The 26,043-nt window shown below is 41.7% G+C and overlaps 1 protein-coding gene across 3 annotated transcripts in view; it reads right to left on the reverse strand.

Annotated features, from left to right (window-relative positions):
- Nucleotides 1-26,043, reverse strand: part of PIAS1 (protein inhibitor of activated STAT 1) — a 51,346-nt gene that overhangs the window by 14,570 nt on the left and 10,733 nt on the right. For all 3 annotated transcript variants that reach the window (XM_081888286.1, XM_081888288.1, XM_081888287.1), the window contains exons 2-5: nt 14,181-14,625; nt 3,937-4,021; nt 2,771-2,818; nt 507-597 (exon numbers count right to left, since the gene is read on the reverse strand). In XM_081888286.1, the coding sequence (XP_081744412.1) occupies nt 507-597; nt 2,771-2,818; nt 3,937-4,021; nt 14,181-14,625 (669 nt within the window). The remainder of the gene's footprint in view (nt 1-506; nt 598-2,770; nt 2,819-3,936; nt 4,022-14,180; nt 14,626-26,043) is intronic.

Here is a 26,043-nt window from a genome sequence, read left to right on the forward strand (position 1 = left end):
CCTTCCCTTTTATTGATAGGGAACTGAGGTTGAGACGCAAGCATCTGATGCCCAATGACCAGTGCCTCCCCTTACTTACTCACTGCCTTCCATCTCTTAATGAATGGGAAACAACATCCAGTCCCTGATATCCTCCTATAACCTCTCAGGAGGAGGAGTGAACTGGACAGGAAATACAGAGTAAAACGATTCCGAAGTCCCTCTCAGGATCTCCCACTCCTGCTCTCTTTAAATTTCCCTAGACCCCAGTCTATATGTGAGCGAGGGTGTGAATGGCAAATGGCAATGAAGCATTGTTAAGTGGGAGTCACAGAAGAGCTCATTTGCTTTTCTTGTGTGTCACTTGTTGAATCTTTCAATACAAGACTTCGGTAGCATTGCCTTGAATTATCCGGTGCAATTCAAGACACCACTATTCACTTCAATATCCCCCAAACAATTTCTTTCTTTCCCCCCGCCCCAAGAAAGCATCTTTAACTATTGGCCAAATTTCTGAGGATACTCACAGGAAGGCTACATGGTTTTCCATTAACTTTCACGCAAAGATTTGGTGGGAAGTGATCTTCCTGTGGGCAGCTGGTCTCAGATAAGCAAAACCTAAAGACAAGACAGTGAGTTCAGGGACATTTTATATTAAACTCTATACAGGGTCTGTAAATACTACAAGTGACATGAGGAAATATCATTATCTGTGAGCCAGTGTCCCATAGTGCTTTGAAGCAGCCTTCACTAATCTGATGCCCTCCAGATAGTTTTGACAACAAATACCATCAACCCAGGCCAGACAGCTATGCTTCCACCAGCTCTATCACTGTACAGTAAGCCCACAATTTCTCACTTTACATACACAATCACAACTTTACGTGAGTCAATATGGTGGCATAGAGCCCACTCCAAGAAAGAAAGAAAAACACAATTATGTAAGCTAAGAAAATCTACATACATCTTATTTTGCATCCAATTACCAAGTGTGTAAGGTATAATGTGAATTAAATATTTCAGACTTTGAAACTTGGGGAGCTCAAAAGCTAATAAATCAGACAGGCTACAGACTCCTATTGGAAGAGAAGCAAGACTGGGTCCCCCAGGGGGGAGCACAAAAGCTTCATTCCCTGAATGACAGATGTTTCTGAAAAGACAGACTCTTATGGAGTCTTCCACAGATTGTGTGGAGCAGTCCCCATCAAAAATGGGGAAACACCTGCTGTATGCACATCAGAGCACCATGTCCTCTAGTTCAATCATTGGATGACCTAAAAAGGTATCGCCACCATTGGGAAGAGGATTTGCTTAATGCCCCCAATCAAATTTTATGTCATTTGTATGCCATCTCATATCATAAAACTTCTCTGGATGGTGCACCCAACTAAGCTACAGAGTAAAACAGAAAGCCGTTAAAAAGTATTTCTGAGCCATCCACCATGGATTCCACCATGGATCCTGCATGTAACCCCTGTGGTTAAGGGCTCGTGCCGCAGGCAGCCTGTCACAGGCTTCTTCCACCTAACGTAGTCCTATGAAAGCTGCTTACAACCAATGGCGATATTCCTTCCTATTGTTCCCTCTTCCACCTCCACAGCTGCCGCGGCTGCAGCTCTCTCTAATTACTGCTGGCGCACACAGTCAAGATTCTAGAGCTTCAGTTCAGCCACACTCCAATTCCATTCATCTTCCTGATATCAGTGCTTGCTGCACGAGCTAGATTCTCCTCTGCGGGTCTGCAGGCACCTCCCTATCCAAGATGCTGACAAAAGAAAGATCAGACCTCAAGAGGCAGAGGGATGAATTCAGAGGAAGAGGCTGCTACAACCCTTTCAACAAACATCACTAAACAGAATGAATGAAATTACATGCTCCTGAGGAGACTCAATTATACCCCACATTAATAAATCAACAGCTAGCAAATTGGGGGATGGAAAGAGGGTGAAGTTTAGATTCTCCCCATCACCTGCCTTTAGCTCAATCTGAAACTCAGACATGGATTTAAAAGGCTAATGTTTGCACATGAAGGTGTTAAGCAGAAAGCACGGTAGCAGTGAACAATCTTTCCCTGTCTCTGTCTTTCTTGAATCCATTGAACACAGATCCTGTTTCAGGGTGGAAAGAGGGAAGAGGAGTTGTGGGGCCACAAGTGAATCAGGGGCTAGTAAAGTGAGAAGCATGTCAGATGCAAGACACACAGATATCAAAAGGCATAGCTACTAGCACAGAGCATCATTCTGGGGCTTTAGGTCTCATCGATTTAGAAATGGCTACTGGGCTGCATCAAGCACTCTCAACCACAACACATACAGCCTCTCCCCTGAAGGTGCGTGAACACACACACACACCAAGGTGCAAGTCCTCCTCTGGCAGATAATGACAGAATTAATCAAAGCAGCAGCCAATTCTTCTGCCACAGGCAAGTAAAAGCAACATAGGAAGTAATGAGGAACTGCTGCTTCTCTGTTTACCAATATTACTAGGAAGGGGGTGTGCATGGAGCTTACAGTGCATAGAGTTATTGTGCTTCTTTCCACAATTATTGGAAATAATATTTATTATTATTTCCAATAAATATTTCAAATAAATATTTATTATTATTATTATTATTATTATTATTATTATTATTATTAATATACCACCCTATACCCAGAGGTCTCAGGGCAAATAAAATTTATGTAAAATAAGCATGATCATATATGCAAATCTCAACCATCCTTGGTAGAGAATTTAAGGGAGGGGGGGCAAAGTCCACCAAAACAAAGACTGAATTGTAGGGAAACAATACCTTAGCTGGACCTGCACAGTGAAGTCACATTTGGTTCCAGAAATATCCCTAGCAAAGACATTAGACATCAGTTAAAGACTGTACATTGCAATAAACCAATGCAAGATCTGAGTATTTAAAGGTCTCAAAAGTTAAACATGCTACTCACAGTCTATGCTGAATCACTGACCAGAACTGGACTTATTTGCCAGGATCATACCTTACTGTCCACACACACACACACACACACACACACCAACCTTTGCAGGATGCTAGAGCAAATGAACCTTTGATCTGATCCTGTAGCTCACTGACAATTGACCTCTGCAGTGCTTCCTGTAATGTGTATCACTTTGCCCAATTATGCAAACAGAACACATAATAGTAATTCCATAAAAACAGCTTTGGGCCAGCACGCATTAAACGATTCAGGCAATGGACTCTAATGTGCTTTCATATGCTGCTTTGGGAAACAGGCCTACGCTTCAACACCCTCAAAAAGCCTGGGATCCATCTTGGGAGGCTCACCAGGCAAGCTCTTTTATTTTCCTGAGCCTTTTAACCCAACCTGTTTTAATTCTACTGATTGCTCTCCTTGCTTACTTACTTACCTATTTTCTTACATTTTATATCCAGCCTTTCTTCTGACATGGAATCCAAGGGAGCAAAGTTGCGGCTCCCAAGTAGTCTCCCATCCAGGCACTGACCAGACCTGGACCTGCTTAGCTGCAGCCAGGTGGTGGCCTCATGTGCCTGCAGACTATACCATGGGACCAGTGGGTCACTGTGTTGCATGATTAACAGTTCTTCTTGCAATTTTGGTTTGTTGAAAGGGAGGGTATAAACCCCTAAAACATGTAAATAAATAAAAATATGTCCTCACTCCCATGACGGATACTCCATCTCCAAATCCCTCCTGATTTACTCATACAGAAAAACCCTTTCCCAAATTACTGTAGCTCTCCCTTGCACTTCTACTCTTACCACTCTCTTTTAACTCACTTTCGGTTATTAAATTCCAAACATCTGTCTTGTTTTTCAATCTTACAGTTATGCACGCGCACGCGCGCGCACACGCACACACACACACGCTCTCTCTGTCTCTCCGTCTCTCTCTCAAATGGTTTATGCATTTCAGAATTCAGATGCACAGGACTAAAAGGTGTCAAAAGATCACTACCACTTACATGGAACTGCTGATCTGCTGCACTTGCTGTGGAGTCAGGGCAAATGCAAAGCAGGTTTCCCGAAACCGCTGGCTATTATCGGATGCTATGGGAAAATAAGAGGAGATTTGAGTGTGCAAAAGGAAGGATCACTCTACTCATCCATTTTGGAAAATACAAACACCCCACCCTCTCCTGAGAAGCCATGAACACAGCCTTCCCCAAGCTGGTGTTGTTGAAATAAAACTCCCATCAGCTCCACCTAACATGGCCAATGGTCAGGGATGATATGAGTTGTAGTCCAACATCTTCTGGAGGGCACCAGGTTGGAGAAGGCCAATTTAATGCCAGGCCCACGTTTCATCTATAATCAGAAAGAAGATCCACAACCTCACATATATTCTAGAGTTGGATACTTCTCCCAATAATGCACCCTTACCTTCTCCCCTGACCAACTTGAATATTTTTTCAATGCTTCCAAAAGAGAAATACAGTCAAACCTTGGTTCCCAAACGGCTTAGTTACCGAACAAATCGGCTCCCGAATGCTGTAAGTGTTCTGGTTTGTGAACCTTTTTCGGAAGCCGAACGTCCGATGCGGCTTCTGCTTGAGTGCAGGAAGCTCCTGCATCCAATCAGAAGCCGCACCTTGATTTTCGAACCGTTTTGGGAGTCGAACAGACTCCAGGAACAAATTAAGTTCAAGAACCAAGGTACCAATGTAATGTACTAGAAAAAATAACTGCTATGAAATATATACACTTTTGGAATGAATGGAATGCTCATAAGACAAGGTTTTCCTCACTACAAATGTGTAGTGCATAAACCTTTGTGCAAAACAATCTACAGCAGGGTGGCTAACCTTCAGATGTGGTTGGACTCCAATTCCCATTTTCCCTGGCCACTGCCCATGCTGGATGGGACTGATAGAAGCTGGGAGGCTAAAAATATCTGGAGTGCCACAGGTTCCCCACTCCTGACCTACAATATCAGCAAATGTTAATTCCTGTGTAGACACTATGATAAAGACATACACAAAATCCAAATGTTTTCAATGTTGCTATAAAGTGTAACATACAATATTAAAGATTAGCAAAGGTTTGGTGGCTTGCTATACAAAACAGTTTCAGCCCCAATACTATACTTACTTTACTTTATTACCAACTTTGTGGCTTCTATTTTCCACTAATGCAAGCACTTAAGTAGCATAGGACAGAGCAGTCTGCACCCATCTCTCTAGCTAGCATTGGATATATTCCCCACCTTGCTTGTACAAATATGCATGGGTTTACAAATTTCATAAATATATCAAATAGTAAAAACTGGTACCTCAGTACTAGCCAACAAAATAGTTGTGCTGGTGCAAGGTACAGTAACAGTATATCCCCACTCTCCTTCTCCCCTGTGCATCCTGTGTCAGGGGAGAAGGGGAAATCCTTGTGCTGTTGGAAACATGTTGCTTAGTGCAATTAAGCAAGTTTAGCTTTGACAGGAAACTATGTATTCTCTATATATTTCAGGCTTTCCTCCCTGCCCCCGCCCACACCCTGCCAATCTCTATAGTCTCAATATATATTAAAATCTTAAATTTATATGTAGGCCTTAACCATGACAATTTGATACAGAACTTAAAAACAGTGGTCATAAGAACCAAAGAGGTAAGCCTTAAGAGTAGCCAACAGAATAAACTTTCAGATGCTTCCAGTCTCTGAAATATCAGAATAGCTTATTATTCCACTATAGATGTCATCAGGTAATTGCTGTATAGACTTTAGCATTTTTCAAATGACTAGTTTCTTAAACTGCATTTCTTCCCACTAAAAACACTGGCACCTGTAACATGGTAAATCATTTCAACATATCTATTCACTGAGTAATTCACGGAGTAAAAGCATATCAAGTCATTCACAATGAATTAATCTGCTTCCAAAATACCTAGGTCTTTTGATTCTGTGAGGCTTTTAGTATACATCTGTTCAAACAAGTGCTTGCAGTACAAGGCAATGAAGAATTAGCTCAACAAAAAAGGGACTATGTTTCATCAAATAACAGGGTAATTTAATTAAAATACCAAAAAACAAAAAAGCATCCTGGGAAAAGCTAGACATTCATTTTCCATTTCTCAGTTAGCTTCAATGAAGGATGCAACACTGCAGTGACTAAATAGGTTTCCTTCCAAGCTGGGATTTTTTAACAACCACCACGATGTATTACAACCTGCGACCCCAAAGTCGGAGCCTACCATTACACCGGCGTATTTTGTGTGACAGCAGATTTGGCAACACTGGGCTGCAAAGCTGCACCATTTAAAGGAACTGAAAGCAAAAATAATCTTCCTGATTGTAAGTGGGAACTGAGAGTGAGCCAAATATATCACTAACAATATATTATTCATCAAGATGGAAGCTAGCCAGAACTCTAGAACCAAAACCATCTCCCCTGGGGAAATGGCTGAGGAGTCCTTTTTATAGTGGGGGAGGGGGGAAGGATTATGGCTCAGTTATTGCTTATTCTTTAACACTGCAGACTATTCTGGGGTCCTGGCTTATTTTACAGTACTAAAATGCAGAAATTCTTTTAATATAAAGTATTTATTTGAGGAGAAAGATAAAAGTTTCTATCATCTATTTTCATTTAGTGAGTATATCAGCCTTACCCAACATGGTGTATTCCGGATGTGCTGGATGATTCCTACTCCCATCAGCCCCAGCCACCATGACTGTGCCAGCTGGGATCTTTTGTAAATACAACACGTCTCGAGGGACACAAAGCTGGGAATGGCTAACGTATACTTTAGGTCTCATTCTTCCCCTCAGGAGCTTGACAGCAACACATGGGTGATTCTCCCTAGATCAGCGGTTCTCAACCTTGGGTCCCCAGATGTTGTTGGACTACAAGTCCCTTCATCCCTGAGCTCTGGCCTTGCTAGCTAGGGGTGATGGGAGTTGTAGTTCAACAACATCTGGGGACCCAAGGTTGAGAAAGGCTGCCCTAGATCATACAACTACTGTACCACGCAAAGTATATAAGGCTATAAGAGCCCAAGGAGATCCATGGCTGACTGGACAAATGCAAATCCAACACTATATCCACAACATCACACTGCCTGGCTCTTCTTTTTAGGCACATTAAAAGATATGCATGTGAAACACACACAAAGTGTTTGGCCAAGTGAAGGTGTATGTAAATTGTGTATATTGAAGACTGGGGTTAAGAGATGCAATTAGAGCTACAGGAGAAAATGTTTCAAATGTAAAGGCATGAAAGAAAATTTGTAAAATCTAGTTGGATGCCTCTATTTCCTTCCGCTTAAAAAAAAGAATGTGCTTCTCTCTCCCTTGGTAGTAGCCAGTGGCTAAATATAGCACCACAATCTTTCTCTTTTAAAATATTTCTTGCCCTGTTGGGAAAAGCTCCCCTCCGATAATCATTCAGAAATGCTCTTCTACTGCCTTTGATGAACACTGTACTATTCAGCCTAGAGCAGGCTGCACCACTCTATTTCAATGGTCATCAGCTCAATTTATTAGCTAAGAACGCCTTCCATCTTCCCTAGCAAATTGGCCATTGCTAAATAATTAAAGAGCTCACTGCGATGACTAAGGATAAAATGTATAGGGAAGTAACTGTCTGCTGGGTAGGTTTCATAGTATAATAAACTCCGACTTATTTAAAATGAGAAAGTTCTATTGCTGAATTGATGCATTGCATTTCTCTTTCTGAGAAAGTGATGCAAAAGGAATCTCCTGGAGACAGCACAACATTATAGCAAACATATTAAGGTCCATAAGAGATGCAGTGGCTCAACGAAAGTAGAGTCCTGCAAGAATTCTGACACGTATTGCCAGGGCTTGATGCATCCAGATAATGCACAGCCTATGGCACACCTATAGCAACATCATGCCCATGGACACTTGCTAACTGTGGACTCAACAGGGGCAAGAGAAAACTGTTCCCTTTTGTGTGGTTATTTTTTGTGTATGCGTGTGTGTTTTCATTTCCACTCATTCCTCCATACCTTCAAATAGCTTCAGTGTGTCATTTTGAGGACAAAGATCCTATATTTAGGTACAGATACTATTCTCTGCCATGGGCCCTTGGAGAAGGGTCGGTGCAACTCCTAAGGATTCTGCTGAATGAAGCCAGCCATAATTCCCACTAGCAGAATCCAGCATTTGTAAATAAGAGCCATAGAGGCATCAACTCTTAGAACTGGTTGAAAAGAGGTAGTATTCTTGAGGATCACCCACAGCAGTGGAAGGCAATGTGGGTGGCATAAGGCAGCATGGTTTTGTAAAGATCCCAAAATTTCCACTTGGCTTAGTAGCCAGCTCCTATCTGTGCTCATCACCAATTCTCTGCACAGAGAGTCATTGCGAAAATGCAGAAGGCTTGGGGGAGATGTGAGATTTTCCTCAAAAAAACCCGAACAGTGTAAGACACTCTTGATGTTTCTCAGCTTCTCCAAATCTCAGAGCAAATGAGATCAGACCCCCCCACCCTTCTCAAGCCCTCTGCACATTCTCAAGGACTGAGGTATAATTGGTGGTGAGCAAAGGCTCGTGGAAGAGGCATGGTTTTCTGTCACTTGCGAAAAGCTATAACACCCCAAACAACGCTCGTCTCTTATTCTCTTCATACCATGAGGCATCTGAGAGCCTAATGGAGGCAAGGCACTCAACAAGTGACCTTCATGCTGTTGGGCTGGGACACTTGGCCTTGGTAAGCAAATGTGGCCATGCTTGTGGCCATGAATACATTAGACAACATGGTAGCTGCTCTATGCAGAAGACACAAACTGCAGACACCAAGGAAAAACACACTATTCTACCAAAAACTTATGCTTCTTTGACATGGCATTAATGCCTAAAGTAAGCCTTGTATTGTGGGTACACACAATGAAAATCCACTGCTGCTTTCTGGCTCATTATGATCTTTCAGTTCCCTCTTGAGGAGGACTTTTCTTTGAAGCAATGCTTCTTAAAGTGCCAAACAAAACACCACTAAGTCAAACAGAAAAGCAGCCCAGGGTTTTGGGGACACAAAATGCCTGCTGGATTTATGGCTAGTCGGTCTATGAACAGATGAGGCTCAGATTTTTCCAGAGTGCGGGCTGCAAGTAATGAGTGGCATGGAGAAACCCCCACGGTTTTAGAGCCTGTTACCTCAAGATGGAGAGGAGATAGGAGAGCAAGGGAAGCAGCAGTAAAAGAGGTGAAGAGGATATTAAAAGATCCTAATTTCATTTTTAAAAATAGGGAAAGATTTAGAACAAAATATATTAGAATAATAGAAGGTAGAATCTGAATATGGTCTGCCAGAATTCAAAATGTAAAACTGAAGTTTTCATTTGAATTTCAGCTTTGAAATGCAAAATATACCAGCTCCAAGTTTTTTTAAACCGTACGAAAGGAGTAGCTATTGTACTAGAATATCACATCCACAGCAGAAGAAAGCAGCAAATCCTTTCAACTCAATTGTAAAACTTTTGAAATCCTATCACAAATCATAAAACTGTATGTATGTTCTCTTCCATTGCTTCCTACCCCCCACAAGGGTTTCTCAGTTTCCCTAATAAAATGTTTGATGTACATGTAGTTTATTAATGCTTGGGCCACAGGCCATTCACATAATAAAATCTTTATTGGTTATGAAAAAGGTAAGTATTATTTACTGACAAAACAAGAAGTGGACTTGAAATATCAAATATTCACACAGCTTCAAGCAGGGACCCACAAATTTGGCCTGGATTTGGTAGCCAGCTAGTTTCTAGAAGCCCATAATGCTTGATTTTCTTAAACATCCCTTTCAAAACATCCCTTTCAAAACAAAACATCTCTTTGGTACTTCCTGCCCAGAAGAAGGGTTTTACTGGGGTAGGGAATAGTGTGTTTGCGTAGCAATCCATGATACTAATCCCACCAACAAAAACAAAGGCGCTCTCTACATTTTTGTTTTGCCAACTTTAAAAAACTGTTTCCTCTGCTAGACACCCCACCCCAAATAAAGTGCTCGCTGGCAAATGTATTTGTGAACCCTAGGTTTCAAGTTACCTTGTGCAAGCAGGTTCCTTGGGAAACAGTATTTTTCATTTTAAAACTGTAAGTGAATTCTGGTTGCCAAGAACAAAATGTGAATGATGTTAAAATGATAATTGTCCTGTTCCTCTCAAGCATTTTAATATTAGCCACACTTGGAGACAAGGAGCTTAGCTAGAGTGACCAAACTTGTCTAACCCAATATGGCATGTTTCCACTTGCCTGTTCTCAGAAGTTTCTAAATCTAGCCAAGGTCTTCAATATGAAGATTTTGAGCTGGCGAACCCAGCTCTGGAACTCTTTCTTGCAGTTTGAAGATACAGATGTTTACAGAAGATTGAAATACATCAGAATATTTTTATAGCAAACCTAACCTGACCAACCAAAACTGTGGTCAATAGGTACAAGACGTTAGCCAGGGTTGTGTCCCTCAGGAATGTGCCCACATCAAGTGTGGGCAGTCTTTGGCCCTCCAGATGTTGCTGCTCCTCAACTTCCATCAGCAAAGATGACTAATGGCTAGGAATTATGAGAATTGTAGTTCAGCAACATTTGGAGGGCCAAAGGTTCCCTACTACTGGCATACATGGATGGGGCTTGAGAGCACTCTATTAACAGTGGCTTTGGTCCCTCACAGAGTACAGACTTCAGAACTGCTGCTGGGAGATACCTTCTCAAGATTTTCACCTTTGGTGTAAACAAGCAAGCATAGCCAATATGATGTCATCTAGATTTTGTGGACTACAACTGCCATGAGCCCCAGCCAGCAAGATGAACACTCAGGGGTGATCAGAGTTATAGTGCACAACAGCCACATAGCACCCTGTTAGTTCTTCCTGGTGCATATTATTATTTCTTAAATTTATTGGTCCTTTTTTCAGCAGGTTAACTCAAAGTGACCTACAACATATATATAGTGTCACACATAGCTTCAACATCTACATGAAACTGCTGAGAAAGATCACTCAGGGATCTGGAATTGGCAGTCACTAGCACGCAGATAATATGCATCTCTATAGCCACGTTCTGGCATTTGCATTAAAATGGGGACAGGAGCAAGCAATCCTGCCCCAATGCCCCCAGACATGCTGGCTGCTCTCCAGACCTTTGTACATTTAGTGCCAATGCCTGAAGAGTGTGTTGAACATACTTAGAACCCTCACTGTAAGCCGAAACACTACCTTATCAGGGTTTCTGGTCATAGGGAGGATTTCTAAGCATGTTCAACAGAACTTAAAAACTCTCTTCAGATTGTACTGCTAAATGTGTTAAACATCATTCATAAGTGCCTTGAGTGGCTCATTTGTCAGACATAGAAGGGTGGGGTATAAGTGCCCTAATAAAGAAAGAAAAACAGCAGGTAGATGGTCTACATGCCTGAGAACCTGAAATCTTCTTCCAAGCCCTTTACAAAATGCTCATTGTCAGTGGAAAATGCTCCTTAGCCTTATTCAACACTTTTGCATTGTGCAAAGTTAGAGATGTACACCTGAGGCAGATCAGCTTGTGTTTTTAAATCAACTAGAATACAAACAGATTGGTTTCACTCCCATTCATCCTCGTGAATCATTTAAGTGGATTGCACTGGGTTATTATTAATAGCTAAAGGTATTACACCCAGATGTGGCAAGCCGGGATTCCTTGGGGCATTAACAAAGGAGGTTCAGTTCAGTTTGTTCTCAACAAGACACCCTATGAGATTTATGTACAACCTCATTAGATAAATCTGCAAGAAAAGCATATTCAGATTAGGGAATGGGGTGGAAAATAAAGACATCTTCTCCAAAGGCTCCTTGAATGGCTTGGAGAAAAGTCTCATGCACAAACGTACATTCTTTTAACACCACTGACATTGAAATGGGTCTACAAGCATACATGCAATGGCTTTTCTACACTTAGCTATCTGGGAACCTTTTAGGACTAAAAGATTGCTTTTTCATCTATGATGCTTGTTGTACTAAAACCGTGCTGTAATGTTTGTTCTCCATCTCTAGGTGTCACCACAACACTCTTTTCTAACAGCCCTTATCAGCAAAATAGAAACAGAAGTCTTTCATACACTTTCTACAGTAGGGATGCATGAGGCTGAATTGGACTTGCTTTAGACAAGCAAGTAATTTGGAAAGCAAGAACAAATCAACTTACACAACAGAACCCATGGAAAATGAGGACTGCTTCAAAGAACAGTTAAATGACATTTTCCGCTACATAGTTTTCAACACAAATGAACTCCCATGTAAATTACAGGAGAAAAAGGAAGCCCAGATGGTTCCTTATAAAAAGTTGTTAGATGTTGTTAATCAGTTTGAATCAGAGAGGGATGCCAGAAGTTGCTAGAGTTGGAAGTAGCTATAATTTTGCTACAGTTAAGGAAATTGTCAAGCAGTTGTGTCCCAGATACTATGGTCCACCAAATCAGGGATGTTTGTCTTGCCTTCTCATTAGGAAACCAGGTCTATCAAAGCTCTCCTGGGGCCAGAAGGAGTATAAATCTGTCTTTGTTGCAGTCACTGTAACCATGCCCTTTTATTAACAGAACTGGCATGGTGATGGGGTGAGATTGATGCTGCAAATGTTTTAGGCAGAATATGGCCAGGACTAGCAAGAAATTTATTCCCATGTTTCTTAGACAATCAAGAGTGAGTTGATCATCTTTCAAACAATTAGAGGTTCCAATGCCTCACTAATCCACAGACAACTGCTATCAGGCAAGGTAAGCATTGGAACTAAACCAACTTATCATCCTCGTTACATGCATTAAAAGAGAGAGGTACACAGTGTCATTCACAATTATCAGGGTAGAACACTGTTTCTCAAGATATCAAAGAGGTCAAATCCCTAAGCCATTAATGATTGCCATCACCAAACAAGGGTGGGGTGGAGAGATCAGAAGGAAATTCGAATGGTTACCATGTAAGTATTTCAAAAAGGGAATCATCCTGTCCAGAAAGTATTTAACTCCACTGACAAAATAAAATATATCCAAAGAGTAACAATGACCTAGGATCTGTTTCCCAAGGAAACAACCCTTCTTGAGCTCTTCCACAAGTCACCAAGATGACAGCATGAAAACAAAAATTCCTGTTGTGCTAGGAAAGGGCCTAGAGATAGAAAGCCAGAGACCCTGCAGGGTTGGCTATAATCCAGGCAGGAAGAGTCACAAGTGACTGGAATTTACATCAGCCTTTTAGAGACTGAACAAGTGTTCCAAAAAAATGAGGGGCACATTCAAAATACTAAGTGCTTCAGACCCATTTGTTTACTACCTTGAGACAGACAGTGCTAACAAATATTTGAGAACAATGCTCTGACAAGGACAGTTAAATGCATTGTAACATTATCCATGACAATACAAAATAACTTTGAAAAATGCTTATCTTCACATCTATTTTTTAAGGAGCACCTTTTCAAGCTTGAGGTCGCCTTGCCAGATCTGAACTGTATGAACTAAAGAGTTTCCCAAAAGACTAAAATAAATTATAAGCTAACACACAGACTTTTGTGAACTGCCAACTTTTGTGGATCTATGTGAAAGGCTAAATTCATAGATTTTCAGACTTAAATGTTTACCAACATTTAAGGTAGTACTCCACAGCTAGCTTCCTATAAAACATTCCTTGGAGAATAATTTGTGAATGAACCACTGTAAACTGATTATGACAAAACTTCCTGCTCTTCACATTATTAAATAGTAGGTTAACTGCATTCTTGAAAAGGTATCCAAATGACTGCTTCCTTCAAACAATCTCTGGGTGAAATGTTTGACAAAACTGTGGGCTACACCCATAGTAGCTTCAAGACATTTAATTACATATGCTGGCAATACAGTATCTGTAACCTTATTTCCCTCTTGCTCGCCTGCAGATTAAACTTTTTGCAATGGGCCATCTGCCCCACCCCTCCCATTAGCAAATGATTAAGACAAAGACTGGATAAGGCAACCGACAGACCTATGCACCAGCATTCCCAAGGAAGGAAAAGTATAGCTTAATGACCTTGTATTTATTGCCTATACCCCCATGCACAATGAGGGCATTTGTAAAAAGTAACAATCATTGTTTATTATTAATATGATTTATTACCTGCTCTTCACCACCAGGGTGGGTCACAACAATTTAAAATTTAACATTAAACACCGTTTAGAACAAATGACAATTAGAAGCATTGGGTGGGTCCTAAAATACACATCTCAAGTGCCAAAGGCCAGGGCAAAGAGGTGAGTCCTTACCTAGGCTGGTTGGCTTTATCAGTTCGTCCAACAAGTCGTAAAAGGGTAATTTCTGAAGCTTTATGTCTGGATGGACAGGATGGAGTGCTGAGGTAAGGTGGGGCAGTTCCAGTTCATGTTTAGGTCCCATGAGAGAAACAGGGAGCAAAGGTGATGTTGCAGGGTGGCTGTCATAAGCAAGCTGTGGAATGGTAGATGGTGACAAAGTACCAGATATGGAGCTTGAGTGGACGCTGGGGATGGACAAGTCTGCAGGGGTCATGATTTTCTGTGGGAACCGCCGCCTGTACAGTTCTTTGATTTTCATTTGGACAGCAGGACTGCAACCAGATTTGAGCAAATGCAGGGCTTTCGTAAGGAGTTCGTGTTTGCGGCCGTGCTTGTTCCTCCCTGCGTATCCAAGAAGTACTTGCAGCTCAGAAACTCGGAGGCTCATCACCATTTGCTTGAAGACAAACAAAAAGCCAAGATAAGTGTTATTAATATCGCACCATCATTGTACAAGGTGTTTTGCAGAATAAGCAAAGCAAGACAGAACCTTGCCCCAAGGAACTTACAACATAATTTAGGAGGGAGGAGAGAGGCCAGGGTAACAAGACACACACATAAGAAAATGCAATTCCTCATATTTAGGCATCATTTGGGCTATGGGTGAGGAATAAAGACTTAAGTCAAAGGCTAAACAAAAGAGATGGGCTTTGAACGTAGGTTTGAAGGGACAGAGTGGTTCCACAGAGTTGTTCTCTGAAAGAGTTCCAGATATGAGAGGCTGCAGGAAAAAAACAACTTCCCTACAAGCCCTTTTGGAATGAAATGCCATGTCCCTACTAACTTTGATGAGGTTTGAGAAGCAGCCATTCACAGTGGATTGTAAATGTTCTTCAAACTTGAGGCAGAAATCCCGAGAAACACTTTCATTACTGCAGGCATAAGTCAATTTGCCCTAAGATCTCCTCCTCTCTAAAAATGGTTCTACCCATTCTAGCTTCTCAGTGCCTTGGGATCAAGCTACCTAGAACATCCCACTCTTCCAGATATACTTACCCAAACCTTAAGAATATATCTAGAGGTCCTGCCCTGGGTGCCAAATGAAGCGAGGTGGGCAGCCATCAGGGAGAAGAGAGCCTTTTCAGCATTGGTTTTTCTCTGGTATGGAAAATTCTTCCCAGGAAGGTTTGCCTGGTGTCATTTCGGGTGTTTTTTCAGTGCCAAGTGAAGACCTTTCTGTTCACCTGGGCCTTTTTATAATTTAGGTTGTCTGGAGCTCTGGGATTTTAAAATCTGTCTTTAACTTGGGGTGTGTGGCAAGTTCTGTTGTGCTTTCGCTGCATCAAAGTAGGTTTCCGTCCCCATCCTCTTAATGGTTTTGTTTGTATTTTAGTTGCTTTTTACTTACTTATTGCAAGCTACCCAGAAAATTTCATGCTATGGAGAGGCATACAAATGTCACAAATAAATAGTCTGCTTCTGTTCTTAATAGTCAAGGCTAATGCAGAAGCTCCTGCCCATCCTTCCAGTATCTAACACAGCGTATAGCCTCATATCCCAAACAATTACTTTTCCATGGTTCCATTATACTCCCCCCTCAAGGTTGCATGATGCATCATATTTGCACAATATCCAAACTGTCAAAAGACTGAGGGTTACTACAGAAGAACTGGGAGCTGCAGGAATGCTGACGCAATATATAACCTGCAACTCTCAAGTAAATGGTTGCATTACATCTGCTCCAGCCCCTAGAAGTTTTATACTGACACCTATGAATATGGAAAATCTAGACCTCTTTGGGCCAGGCTGAGCCTTATTAAATCTCCAGAACTGGCTTCCAGAAAAACAAGGGTGGAGCTCACAAGTCTGAAATATTTTTCCATCTACGAAAGTATACTTAACACGCCCAGAATTTGGGGAGTTTAAGCTCAAAAGGTTATACACTCTCAAAGGCAGCAAACTGGCTTTTAAATCAACTGAAAACTACAATGTGTTTTAGACCCAAAAAACTTGTTTGATGATCTATCCCCATTTCTTCTATATGTTGTGCAGCAAGATACACAAATCCTTTAAAAAAAACTTAATAAATGGACGAAAATATAAAACCTAAGGAATAAAAGTGAGCAACTGTGGATTGTGAAGTCTAAAAAAGTATTCAAGAATGCCACATTCACCTTGATAAAACAAGCAAACTCACTTAATTCCTACTAGAAACTGAATAAAGCACAACTATTACTACAATTGTAAAATATATCCCTAAACATAGACTGTGCTGTCTACCTTCATTTTCTTAAAGCAATCTCAAGAGAAGAGTTTACTTTGGACTTATATGGAAGAGATCATGGTGGTTAAGAAAAAGACACAAGGCACCTAGACTCCCAAGCTCCTGAGTAGTAGCTTGAAATTCAGTATTCCCTCAGTTATGTACATAGTCTGCCCCTCAATTTTTTGAATTTTTCCTAGCCTTCACTGGGACCATCAGATATCCCTTAAATTTCTCTGTTGTTCAAGGAGCCATTGACAACATGAAGCTGCTCCCCAGTATCACAGAATGCGGCATATAGTGTAAATGGTTTGTCTGTGAATCGCCTCTTCATTTAGCCAAAAATTCAAATCCAAAATCTCTGGAAGAAATTCAAAGAGCACAAGAAAGCTCTTTTTAAAAAAAATCGGTTCTGTAAATAAGTAAGGAGAAGAACACCAACTGCCCAAAATGCTGATGAGCCTCCTATGCAAGGGGTTGGATCCAATAACCCTTCCAACTCTACAATTCTATGATTCTATGTGATATGGCATACACAAAACATGTTTTCAAATATTTTGCTTGGTGGGGACACAGGAGAGGGCTTTCTCAGTGACTGCACCCAGATTCTGGAACTCCCTATAAACATTAATAAGAATAATACATTTTATTTATACCCCGCCCTCCCCGGCCGAGACTGGGCTCAGGGCGGCTAACACCAAATATATAATACATTAAAAACACAAAATCATATTTAATATAATATTTGAGGAAGCAAAATTAGAGAATGAGATGGAAAGCCATTTCTCAGTAAAAAAAAATGCTAATAGTTTCAACTGGTCCTTTCATTCTATCTGAAATATTGTTTGTTTACACTCTGTCATCACCTCATAAAGTTAAAGACTACCAATTAGCCTGTAAGCAAGAACCTAATATTTCCTGTTTGGCCACATTACTTTATATACTAATTCCCATGTGGTGGTTGCCTGCATTATTCATGGCATGACTCTCATCAGATGTAGAACCTAACCTTGCCTTCTTCAGCCCCCACCTCATGAATCATATGCATCTTCTTTATTGACCAAGTCATCTAGCATCACTTTATATGAGGATGCTCACGGAAATAAAAGTACAGTGGTACCTCAGTTTAAGAACAGTCTGGTTTAAGAACAGTTTGGTTTACAAACTCTGCAAAACTGGAAATAAGTGTCTTGGCTTGAGAACTTTACCTCGGTCTAAGAACGGAATCTGAATGGTAGAAGGGCACCGGCAGCGGGAGGCCTAATTAGGGAAAGCGTGCCTCAGTTTAAGAAAGGTTTTTGGTTTAAGAACAGACTTCCGGAACGGATTAAGTTCATAAATCGAAGTACCACTGTATCTGGATTGGGAAATATTCAGTTCTCTTATTCCTCCTGTATCTCTAAGAATTGGGCATGGAAAGGGAACTGTATTCCAACTGTGCAGTGCCAATCTTCACAGGTGTGTAATGTTGTTTTGGAGAAAATGAACTTCCATCTTGTGCAATAAATTGTTGCATTGTGTCATCCAAAAGTTTCCATCAAGAGGCACTACTTTGTTAAAACTGTCAAATTCTGCAACATAGCTAGAAGGACAAGCCTTCCATCCAGATTTTTCAATGTAGAGAGAAGAAGGAACATCTAAAAAACCTTATCAGAAGGCTACCCCACACCCAAACTGATTGAGTCTTGCCCATAGTCCACTGCAAAGCCTTGAACACATGTTGCAGTCAAGATAGGGAGGTCACAGCAGATGTCATCATTCTGATATAGCTCTATCTAAACCACAAAGAACAATCTTAAAGAAGCAGAGCATGTGGTGTCCAGGATGCTGCCAGTGAACTGTCGTATACAGATAAGGAATATTCCGCCCTTGCTAGCTGTTTGGTCTGGAAGGAGGACATGTGTAATGCTGCCCATATAAGAACAAAGGAGCACAATGCCTATGATGAGATTGATGTTATTTTGGGATCAGAGCAGTGCAACTTTGAGTAAGCAGCAGAGCACTCCCTCCAACTTGTTCATGGCTAGAGGCTAAGAACTTGCAGCTCTCCAGATGTTGAACTCTAACTCCCATCAGTCCCAGCCAGCATGGCAAATGGTATGTAAGGGGGTTAATCAAGGACTAAAGAGAGGGGAAATAACTTCCTGCGCTGAAATACCTAACATTTTCAGCAACCTCATGCCCTACTGATGTTCCTATCAGAGCCAGCCAACAAAAAAAATAATGGTCTGATATGATAGGAGTTAGATAGAATAGAAGGGGAAGAAATGGAGGCAGTGAGAGATTTTACTTTCTTGGGCTCCATGATCACTGCAGATGGTGACAGCAGCCACGAAATTAAAAAACGCCTGCTTCTTGGGAGAAAAGCAATGACAAACCTAGACAGCATCTTAAAAAGCAGAGACATCACCTTGCCAACAAAGGTACGTATAGTAAAAGCTATGGTTTTCCCAGTAGTGATGTATGGAAGTGAGAGCTGGACCATAAAGAAGGCTGATCGCCGAAGAATTGATGCTTTTGAATTATGGTGCTGGAGGAGACTCTTGAGAGTCACATGGACTGCAAGAAGAACAAACTTATCCATTCTTAAAGAAATCAGCCCTGAGTGCTCACTGGAAGGACAGATCCTGAAGCTGAGGCTCCAATACTTTGGCCACCTCATGAGAAGAGAAGACTCCCTGGAAAAGACCCTGATGTTGGGAAAGATGGAGGGCACAAGGAGAAGGGGGCAACAGAGGACGAGATGGTTGGATAGTGTTCTCGAAGCTACCAGCATGAGTTTGACTAAACTGCGGGAGGCAGTGGAAGACAGAAGTGCCTGGCGTGCTCTGGTCCATGGGGTCACAAAGAGTCGGACACAACTAAACGACTAAACAACAACAACAACAACAACAACTGTGAATGAAGAGAGAACATCATGGGGAAATGCAATAAAAATCCTACTTGCAGCAAGACTTGTTTTCCCCCCAATTTGACTAACGTTTGCTCCATCATTCATTGTTTTAGAAGACAAACTGCTGGAAATTGAGATTCATATTAAGACCACTGAGAACAGCAGTAAATGGTTCATGAAGGATAATAGAGATCCTGGGCTATTATATATGGGCTTGCCTTAAATTCCAGTTATAAGATTATAACCTAAGCATCCCATTAGGAAGGGATTATAAGACTATCATCATCCACTGCTGCAGAACTGCAAAAGGAAAGCAAGAGAGAAAAAAATTCATGGACACTCAGGTCCTTGACAGACAGGCAGTAACTTACTTCATTTTACCTTATGGTTTTGGAATGCTAAAAGCCAAGGGTTGTTCTAATGTGAGGGAGGAGGGAATATATAAACAAATGTATCACATAGCTTCACCTTTAAGTACTATTCAGGTAGCTGAAAGGAAAGGACTCTTCCTTTCAGATTTTGTATACAGAATGAGAATGCCCCCCCCACCCCAAATCACCATGGCTGGGATAAAGAGCATTCACATTTTTCTTCCTTTTCCAAAGAACATCATCCAATGAAGTGTGCCTGCAGTTATAAAAGCTAGAACAGAACAGGCCAATCTGTTCAGAGCTTTGGCTGGTTCTCTCCTAGTCTTAGTTCATAGCTCACATATCAAGGATGACGCAGGGAAGGAGGCAGGAAGGAGGTGTAAGAGAAGGATTTTACCAACGTACACGCAGGAGATCCAAAACAGAGCACCAAAGTCCAACAGCAGCCCACGGGTAAATCAGGAAAACAAATGAAATCCATTAATTCCCTTAGAATATTATCAAAGTAACACTGACAGCACACAGAACAATCCTGATGATTTCCTAACAATATAAGCTAAAACTCCAGCAAAGCAACTGTAAGCAAAACTCAGAGACCAAAATCTAGATTAATTGAGCACTAACTCCTACAAAACAAAACAGAAACAACTTCAGTGGGTTCTGAAGACAGCAATCAGATAACTGACTGATGATGGATTACAGGAATCATGCAACTATCTTGTTATACAGCTTACAGGAGCATTATACAACATGGGACTAAGTTATCTGAAAGACCACTTTCTGAGATTCTTGGGAAGGTCCTTCTTTCTTGTTCCAACATTGGAACAAATTTAGAAGGAACTCAAGGAAGGTCCTTCTCAGTGACTGCTCCCAGGATTGGGAACTCCTTGCCAAGGTAGGCCCAACTAGTCTTGTTTCCAATGACCTCCTGCCAACAAACAAAGACATTTCTTATTTAAACAGGTATGTGACCGATATGCTCACTTGTAAATATGCTGAAATTGAATTTAACTGATGGTTTTCTTTTGTGCCATCAGCCCAAGAGACTGGAGTCAATGAGCTGATGCACGTTGCCCAAATACATGTCTCCAAAACTTGTACCCCAAATTCCGCAACCAAGACAGAGTCTTCAGTATGCCTCAGGATCAGGCCAGTCTTTTTAGTACAATCTACCCACCAACACTTCTGCTTTAAGCTTCATTTAAAATTAATGGAACATATGAATTACACAGCATTACTGCCTTTCATTTCAATGGGGCTTTCCCCATGCCTATAAGACATGAGGATGTACAGTGGTACCTCGGGTTAAGAACTTACCGTATTTTTCGCCTTATAGGATGCAACGTCCCATAAGGAGCACCTAGTTTTTTGGGGGGAAAATTAAGGGGGGGATTATTTCCCCCCCAGGCGCGGGGCTGGGGCGGGGGACGCCCGAGCTTCCCCCGACCCCAGCCCCCAGAACAAGCACCGGGCTCCCGCACCTTGCAGAGAGCTGCGCCCAGCCTTTGGCATGCAGGCAACTCTCCGTAAGCCGCGGGGCTCCCGCACCTTGCAGAGAGCTGCAGGAAGTCTGGGTGCGCTGAGCTCAGCACGCCCAGCTTATGGCATGCAGGCAACTCTCCGCAAGCCGGCGCAGGCTCCCACGGCTTACGGAAATCTGCGCGAAGCCTGGAAAGCAAGAGGGGTCGGTGCGCACCGACCCCTCTCGCTCTCCAGGCTTCAGCGAAAGCCTGCATTCGCCCCATAGGACGCACACACATTTCCCCTTCATTTTTGGGGGGGAGGGGAGTGCGTCCTATGGGGCGAAAAATACGGTAATTCATTCTGGAGGTCCATTCTTAAAATGAAACTGTTCTTAACCTGAGGTACCACTCTAGCTAATGAGGCCTCCCGCTTCCGCCGCACGATTTCTGTTCTCATCCTGAAGCAAAGTTATTAACCCAAGATACTATTTCTGGGTTAGCGGAGTCTGTAACCTGAGGCGTCTGTAACCCAAGGTACCACTGTACAGTATATCCTCACGTCTTATAGGCATGGGGAAAGCCCCATTGAAATGAAAGGGAGTAATGCTAGTGAAAGATGTTTGAGATTTATTTTCTTGCAGAATTTTATTGTTATTTTTTGTATTAAACAAGGCTGTGGGTTTTAACAGTATTCTTTATTTCAGTGCTAGAAAAATAAAGTCATCTTTGCTGGCATTTTCCATCTTTATTACCAGTGTTGTGTTTAGTCATGCAGATGGGAGCTGTTTTACATTGCTATTTGTTAGCCTAGTTTAAAGACAAGTAATTGCAGAAAAATACATTAGCATTAGACACTGTCTTAGTGTATACCGTGGAGTGTCTAGAGGAGAATTAAAAGTGCTTGTAAGAATCAAGACAAAAGGCAAAAAATAAAGATGACATTATTTCAAGGGAGTCAAGAAGGGGTTGTCAGATTAATCTTCCTTTTGTTCTTTAAAAAAGAGATTGCTCCCAAATTCCCTTCCATTCAGCTGGAGAAATGTTGTCATTACTTTGGCAACCATCACTGGAGTCTACTAGTCCATAAGTAATTTGAAAGAGCCAGTTTCAACATTGATTTCCCCCATTCTCCAATTCCCACATGAGATGAGATGCACATTAATGGCTCTTTCTTTGTATCTAAAGACACAGACACCCAGGTTATTTAAATTACTTAATTTTTTTATTATTTTATTACTGAAGTGTACAAAAAAGGAAATGCAAGCAAGTATAAAGGAAAATACTAGAATGACTTGTCTAATATTATAGTAACACTTAATATATCACTTTTACGAACAGCTTAAGCTAATACAAACACTCCCCACTCGCTCCAACTTCACTTCTATCATAATTCTGCTTTTTTTATTATACACCATGCCTTCACATTAAATACAACTCCTGACTGTTCCTTGATGTATTTGACCACAAGACCCCAACCACTTAAGCACTTCCTTATACTCCTTTTTATCATCATCACCATCACTTTAATTATCCCTGGTTGTTCCCATTACTTTATAATCTGTTCAACTTTATTTGGTTTTCACCTATCCTTCTACCATCTGGCATGCACTAACCATGCTATGAAGAAAATATGCACAACACCCATGTCTTTTGGGATACAGTGGTACCTCAGGTTACAGACACTTCAGGTTACAGACGCTTCAGGTTACAGACTACGCTAACCCAGAACTAGTACCTCGGGTTAAGAACTTTGCTTCAGGATGAGAACAGAAATCATGTGGTGGCGGCATGGCGGCAGTGGGAGGCCCCATTAGCTAAAGTGGTACCTCAGATTAAGAACAGTTTCAGGTTAAGAACAGACCTCCAGAACAAATTAAGTTCTTAACCTGAGGTACCACTGTACTAAAACTTAACATAACTATAATTATTATTCCATCATTATTCCAATTTAAAAGTGATGCAAGTATCACAGTTAGCAAACACCAGAAACTTTCCACATTGAGACATTTCTATCACATATGACTCCTGCCAACCTAGCGGTTCGATAGCACATCAAAGTGCAAGTAGATAAATAGGTACCGCTCCGGCGGGAAGGTAATCGGCGTTTCCATGCGCTGCTCTGATTTGCCAGAAGCAGCTTGGTCATGCTGGCCACATGACCCAGAAGCTGTCTGCAGACAAACGCCGGCTCCCTCAGCCTATAAAGCGAGATGAGCACCGCAACCCCAGAGTCGGTCACGACAGGACCTAATGGTCAGGGGTCCCTTTACCTTTACCTTACCACATATGATGGGGGAAAAGATTACTGTATTGACAAAAACCAACAATGACAATTTCCCACTTCCCACACTATTTATTTTTCCAAGATGTCCAGTGCCATTAGGTAGCTATCTTAATATAGTTTTCTTTGTAGGTTATAAACACTATAAAAGCTGTCACTTTACTAGTTGAAAACCAACAACCCGTACTTCATTACAGAGAGAAATGGAAGAAGGAAACACAAATATAGGTGAAGTTCTCAGTGGCAATGCTCTTTAAGGTTTGATAGATTTTTTTCAATAAGTATGTACTTAATACATTGTAAGTGTGTACCACCTTGCGAGGCAGTGTATGGTAATTCTTTAAGAATAAAGTCAATATTTACATTTAGCATTTCTAGTCTGGCCTCCATCTTGCCCACGAGGCTACCTGTAGCCATGCATTGGCCAGGATCCAAAAAGTTACCTGGATGCGCCCAGTAAATTTGAAGATTGATAATCAGGACAGTGAACAGAAACTGCTTGTTCAAGTACACTGGAGGGAAAGGGGAAGTAAAGAAACAGAAATGTTATTGGGTGGAAGGGAAGAGATTGTTCTGAGGGAAAGAATTTAAGGAACAGAAACTGATGGTGTGCAGAAAAGAGGGTGGGGCGAGGGCCATGGTGACTGTTAGGGCCTGGGTCAGGGAGGGAAGTGGATTCTTCCTAGAAGGAAACAGCTTTTATGGAAGGAAGATGGAGAAGTCCAGGGCAGGGGTTGTGAGACTACCAGATGGCAAGTAGCTTTGCTTGGCAAGAAGGTAGCAGAGCTACACGCAGGGGGAACTCAGAGTGGTGACAGACACAGACTTCTGCCAAATATATTCAAAGCTGCTCTTGAGCAAGAGCACAGGAAGCATACAGAGGATGTGAGCCAGCACTAAGGATTAGGAGGGCAGATGGAACTATAAGGAGGGAGATGGGAGGACAAGAAATAAAGCTGGCAACAACAGAATCAAGGCAATGGGGGTGGAGAGGAAAGACACAACTGAGGGCAAGAGAAAGGATATGGAGGAGGCCCTACAGACAGAGTGATGGTAAGCAGGTATTGGTGGGAAGACAATGAATCATTGGAAAGGATACAAAATACTTTTAAAGACCTTAATCTCACAACTGCTAACAACGCCTTTAAACTGACCCTGAAAACAACTCTCTTCTTCATAATCAAGGATCCTTTTATGCCCATAAAGAGTTCACAGTTTTTTGTCATCTACAAATAAGAGCCCAATGCTGAAGACATTCTACCCTCGGCTTTAACTGGAAAACATGACTACAATAATCTGGAGTAGAGTTTAACTCTGCTTTCAATACTTCTTGAGAACGCTCTGCATCATTTCATCCCATAGCAAAAGCATGCCTCTGTCTGGAGAAAAATTATTTGGGCCTTGAGGTGTGTTGGGGAAGCAAGTAGAATGCAAAAGCAGCAACAGGAAGTTGTATAAGTATTGAAGATTGCATTTTTATCTGCCACAACACTCTGCCTCAAATTGTTCATTGAGCTATTGAGCATGATCTTAGGATTTCTTCCATGGTGAGCCAACATCAGTGCAGATCCCATCAGTGATCTGATGGAAGCCTTTTTCTTTTTTTGATGGCATACAATAACAGTTTAGACACACAAGTAGAGCATTTTCTATACAAGGTCGACCTGTCTCAAAATGTTCCCATGCTTTACAAGCCTAAACCCCTCTTCCCAACGTCCTTCCCTTATTCACACACTTAAATCTCCAGCTTTGCCTGCCTAGCTAACTTTGCATGTAGAACAGATATCATTTCTTCAAAAGAAGCAGCAGAAGAGTTTGGATTTGATATCCTGCTTTATCACTACCCGAAGGAGTCTCAAAGTGGCTAACATTCTCCTTTCCCTTCCTCCCCCACAACAAACACTCTGTGAGGTGAGTGGGGCTGAGAGACATCAGAGAAGTATGACTAGCCCAAGGTCACCCAACAGCTGCATGTGGAGGAGCGGAGACGCGAACCCGGTTCCCCAGATTATGAGTCTACCACTCTTAACCACTACACCAAACTGGCTGTTTTAGATCATCTGAATTTTACCATCCTATCTAGCAACTTGTTTTTTCCCTTTCAGGACTACAACAATGCAGTCACTATCCATGCAGAGGTACAAATCCCCCCCCCAATACTTTTGACAACTGAGACCTTTGCATCAGGCAGACAAGTAACTTTGCAGTTAGTATGCCCATTACAAATCTAGGTCCCTAAGTAAACAATCTAAAATTAAGAACATAAGAAGAACCTGATGCATCAGGCCAGTGGCTCACCCAGTACAGCATCTTATTTTCACAGTGGCTAACCATATGCCTATGGGAAGTCCCCATGGCATTACCCTCAGAGGCACATCCTTGTTGTGAGAGGATATCAGTTCATCACCAGGGGGATGCTCATTTTTTAGACATCTGTGCTCTTTTCCTCATTATGATCCCATCTGTCCCAAGACTCCACATCCCAGAAAACTCACAAGGTGACATCAAATTGACGTCAAATGAACACCACCACACCCCTGAAAGTCTCATCTATATCTCTCTTTACTTCTCAAATTATCCAAGTTAGCCATCTTGGCCTCAACA

Source organism: Podarcis melisellensis (genome assembly GCF_964234715.1).
Source record: "Podarcis melisellensis genome assembly, chromosome: 14".
NCBI classification, from domain to species: domain Eukaryota; kingdom Metazoa; phylum Chordata; class Lepidosauria; order Squamata; family Lacertidae; genus Podarcis; species Podarcis melisellensis.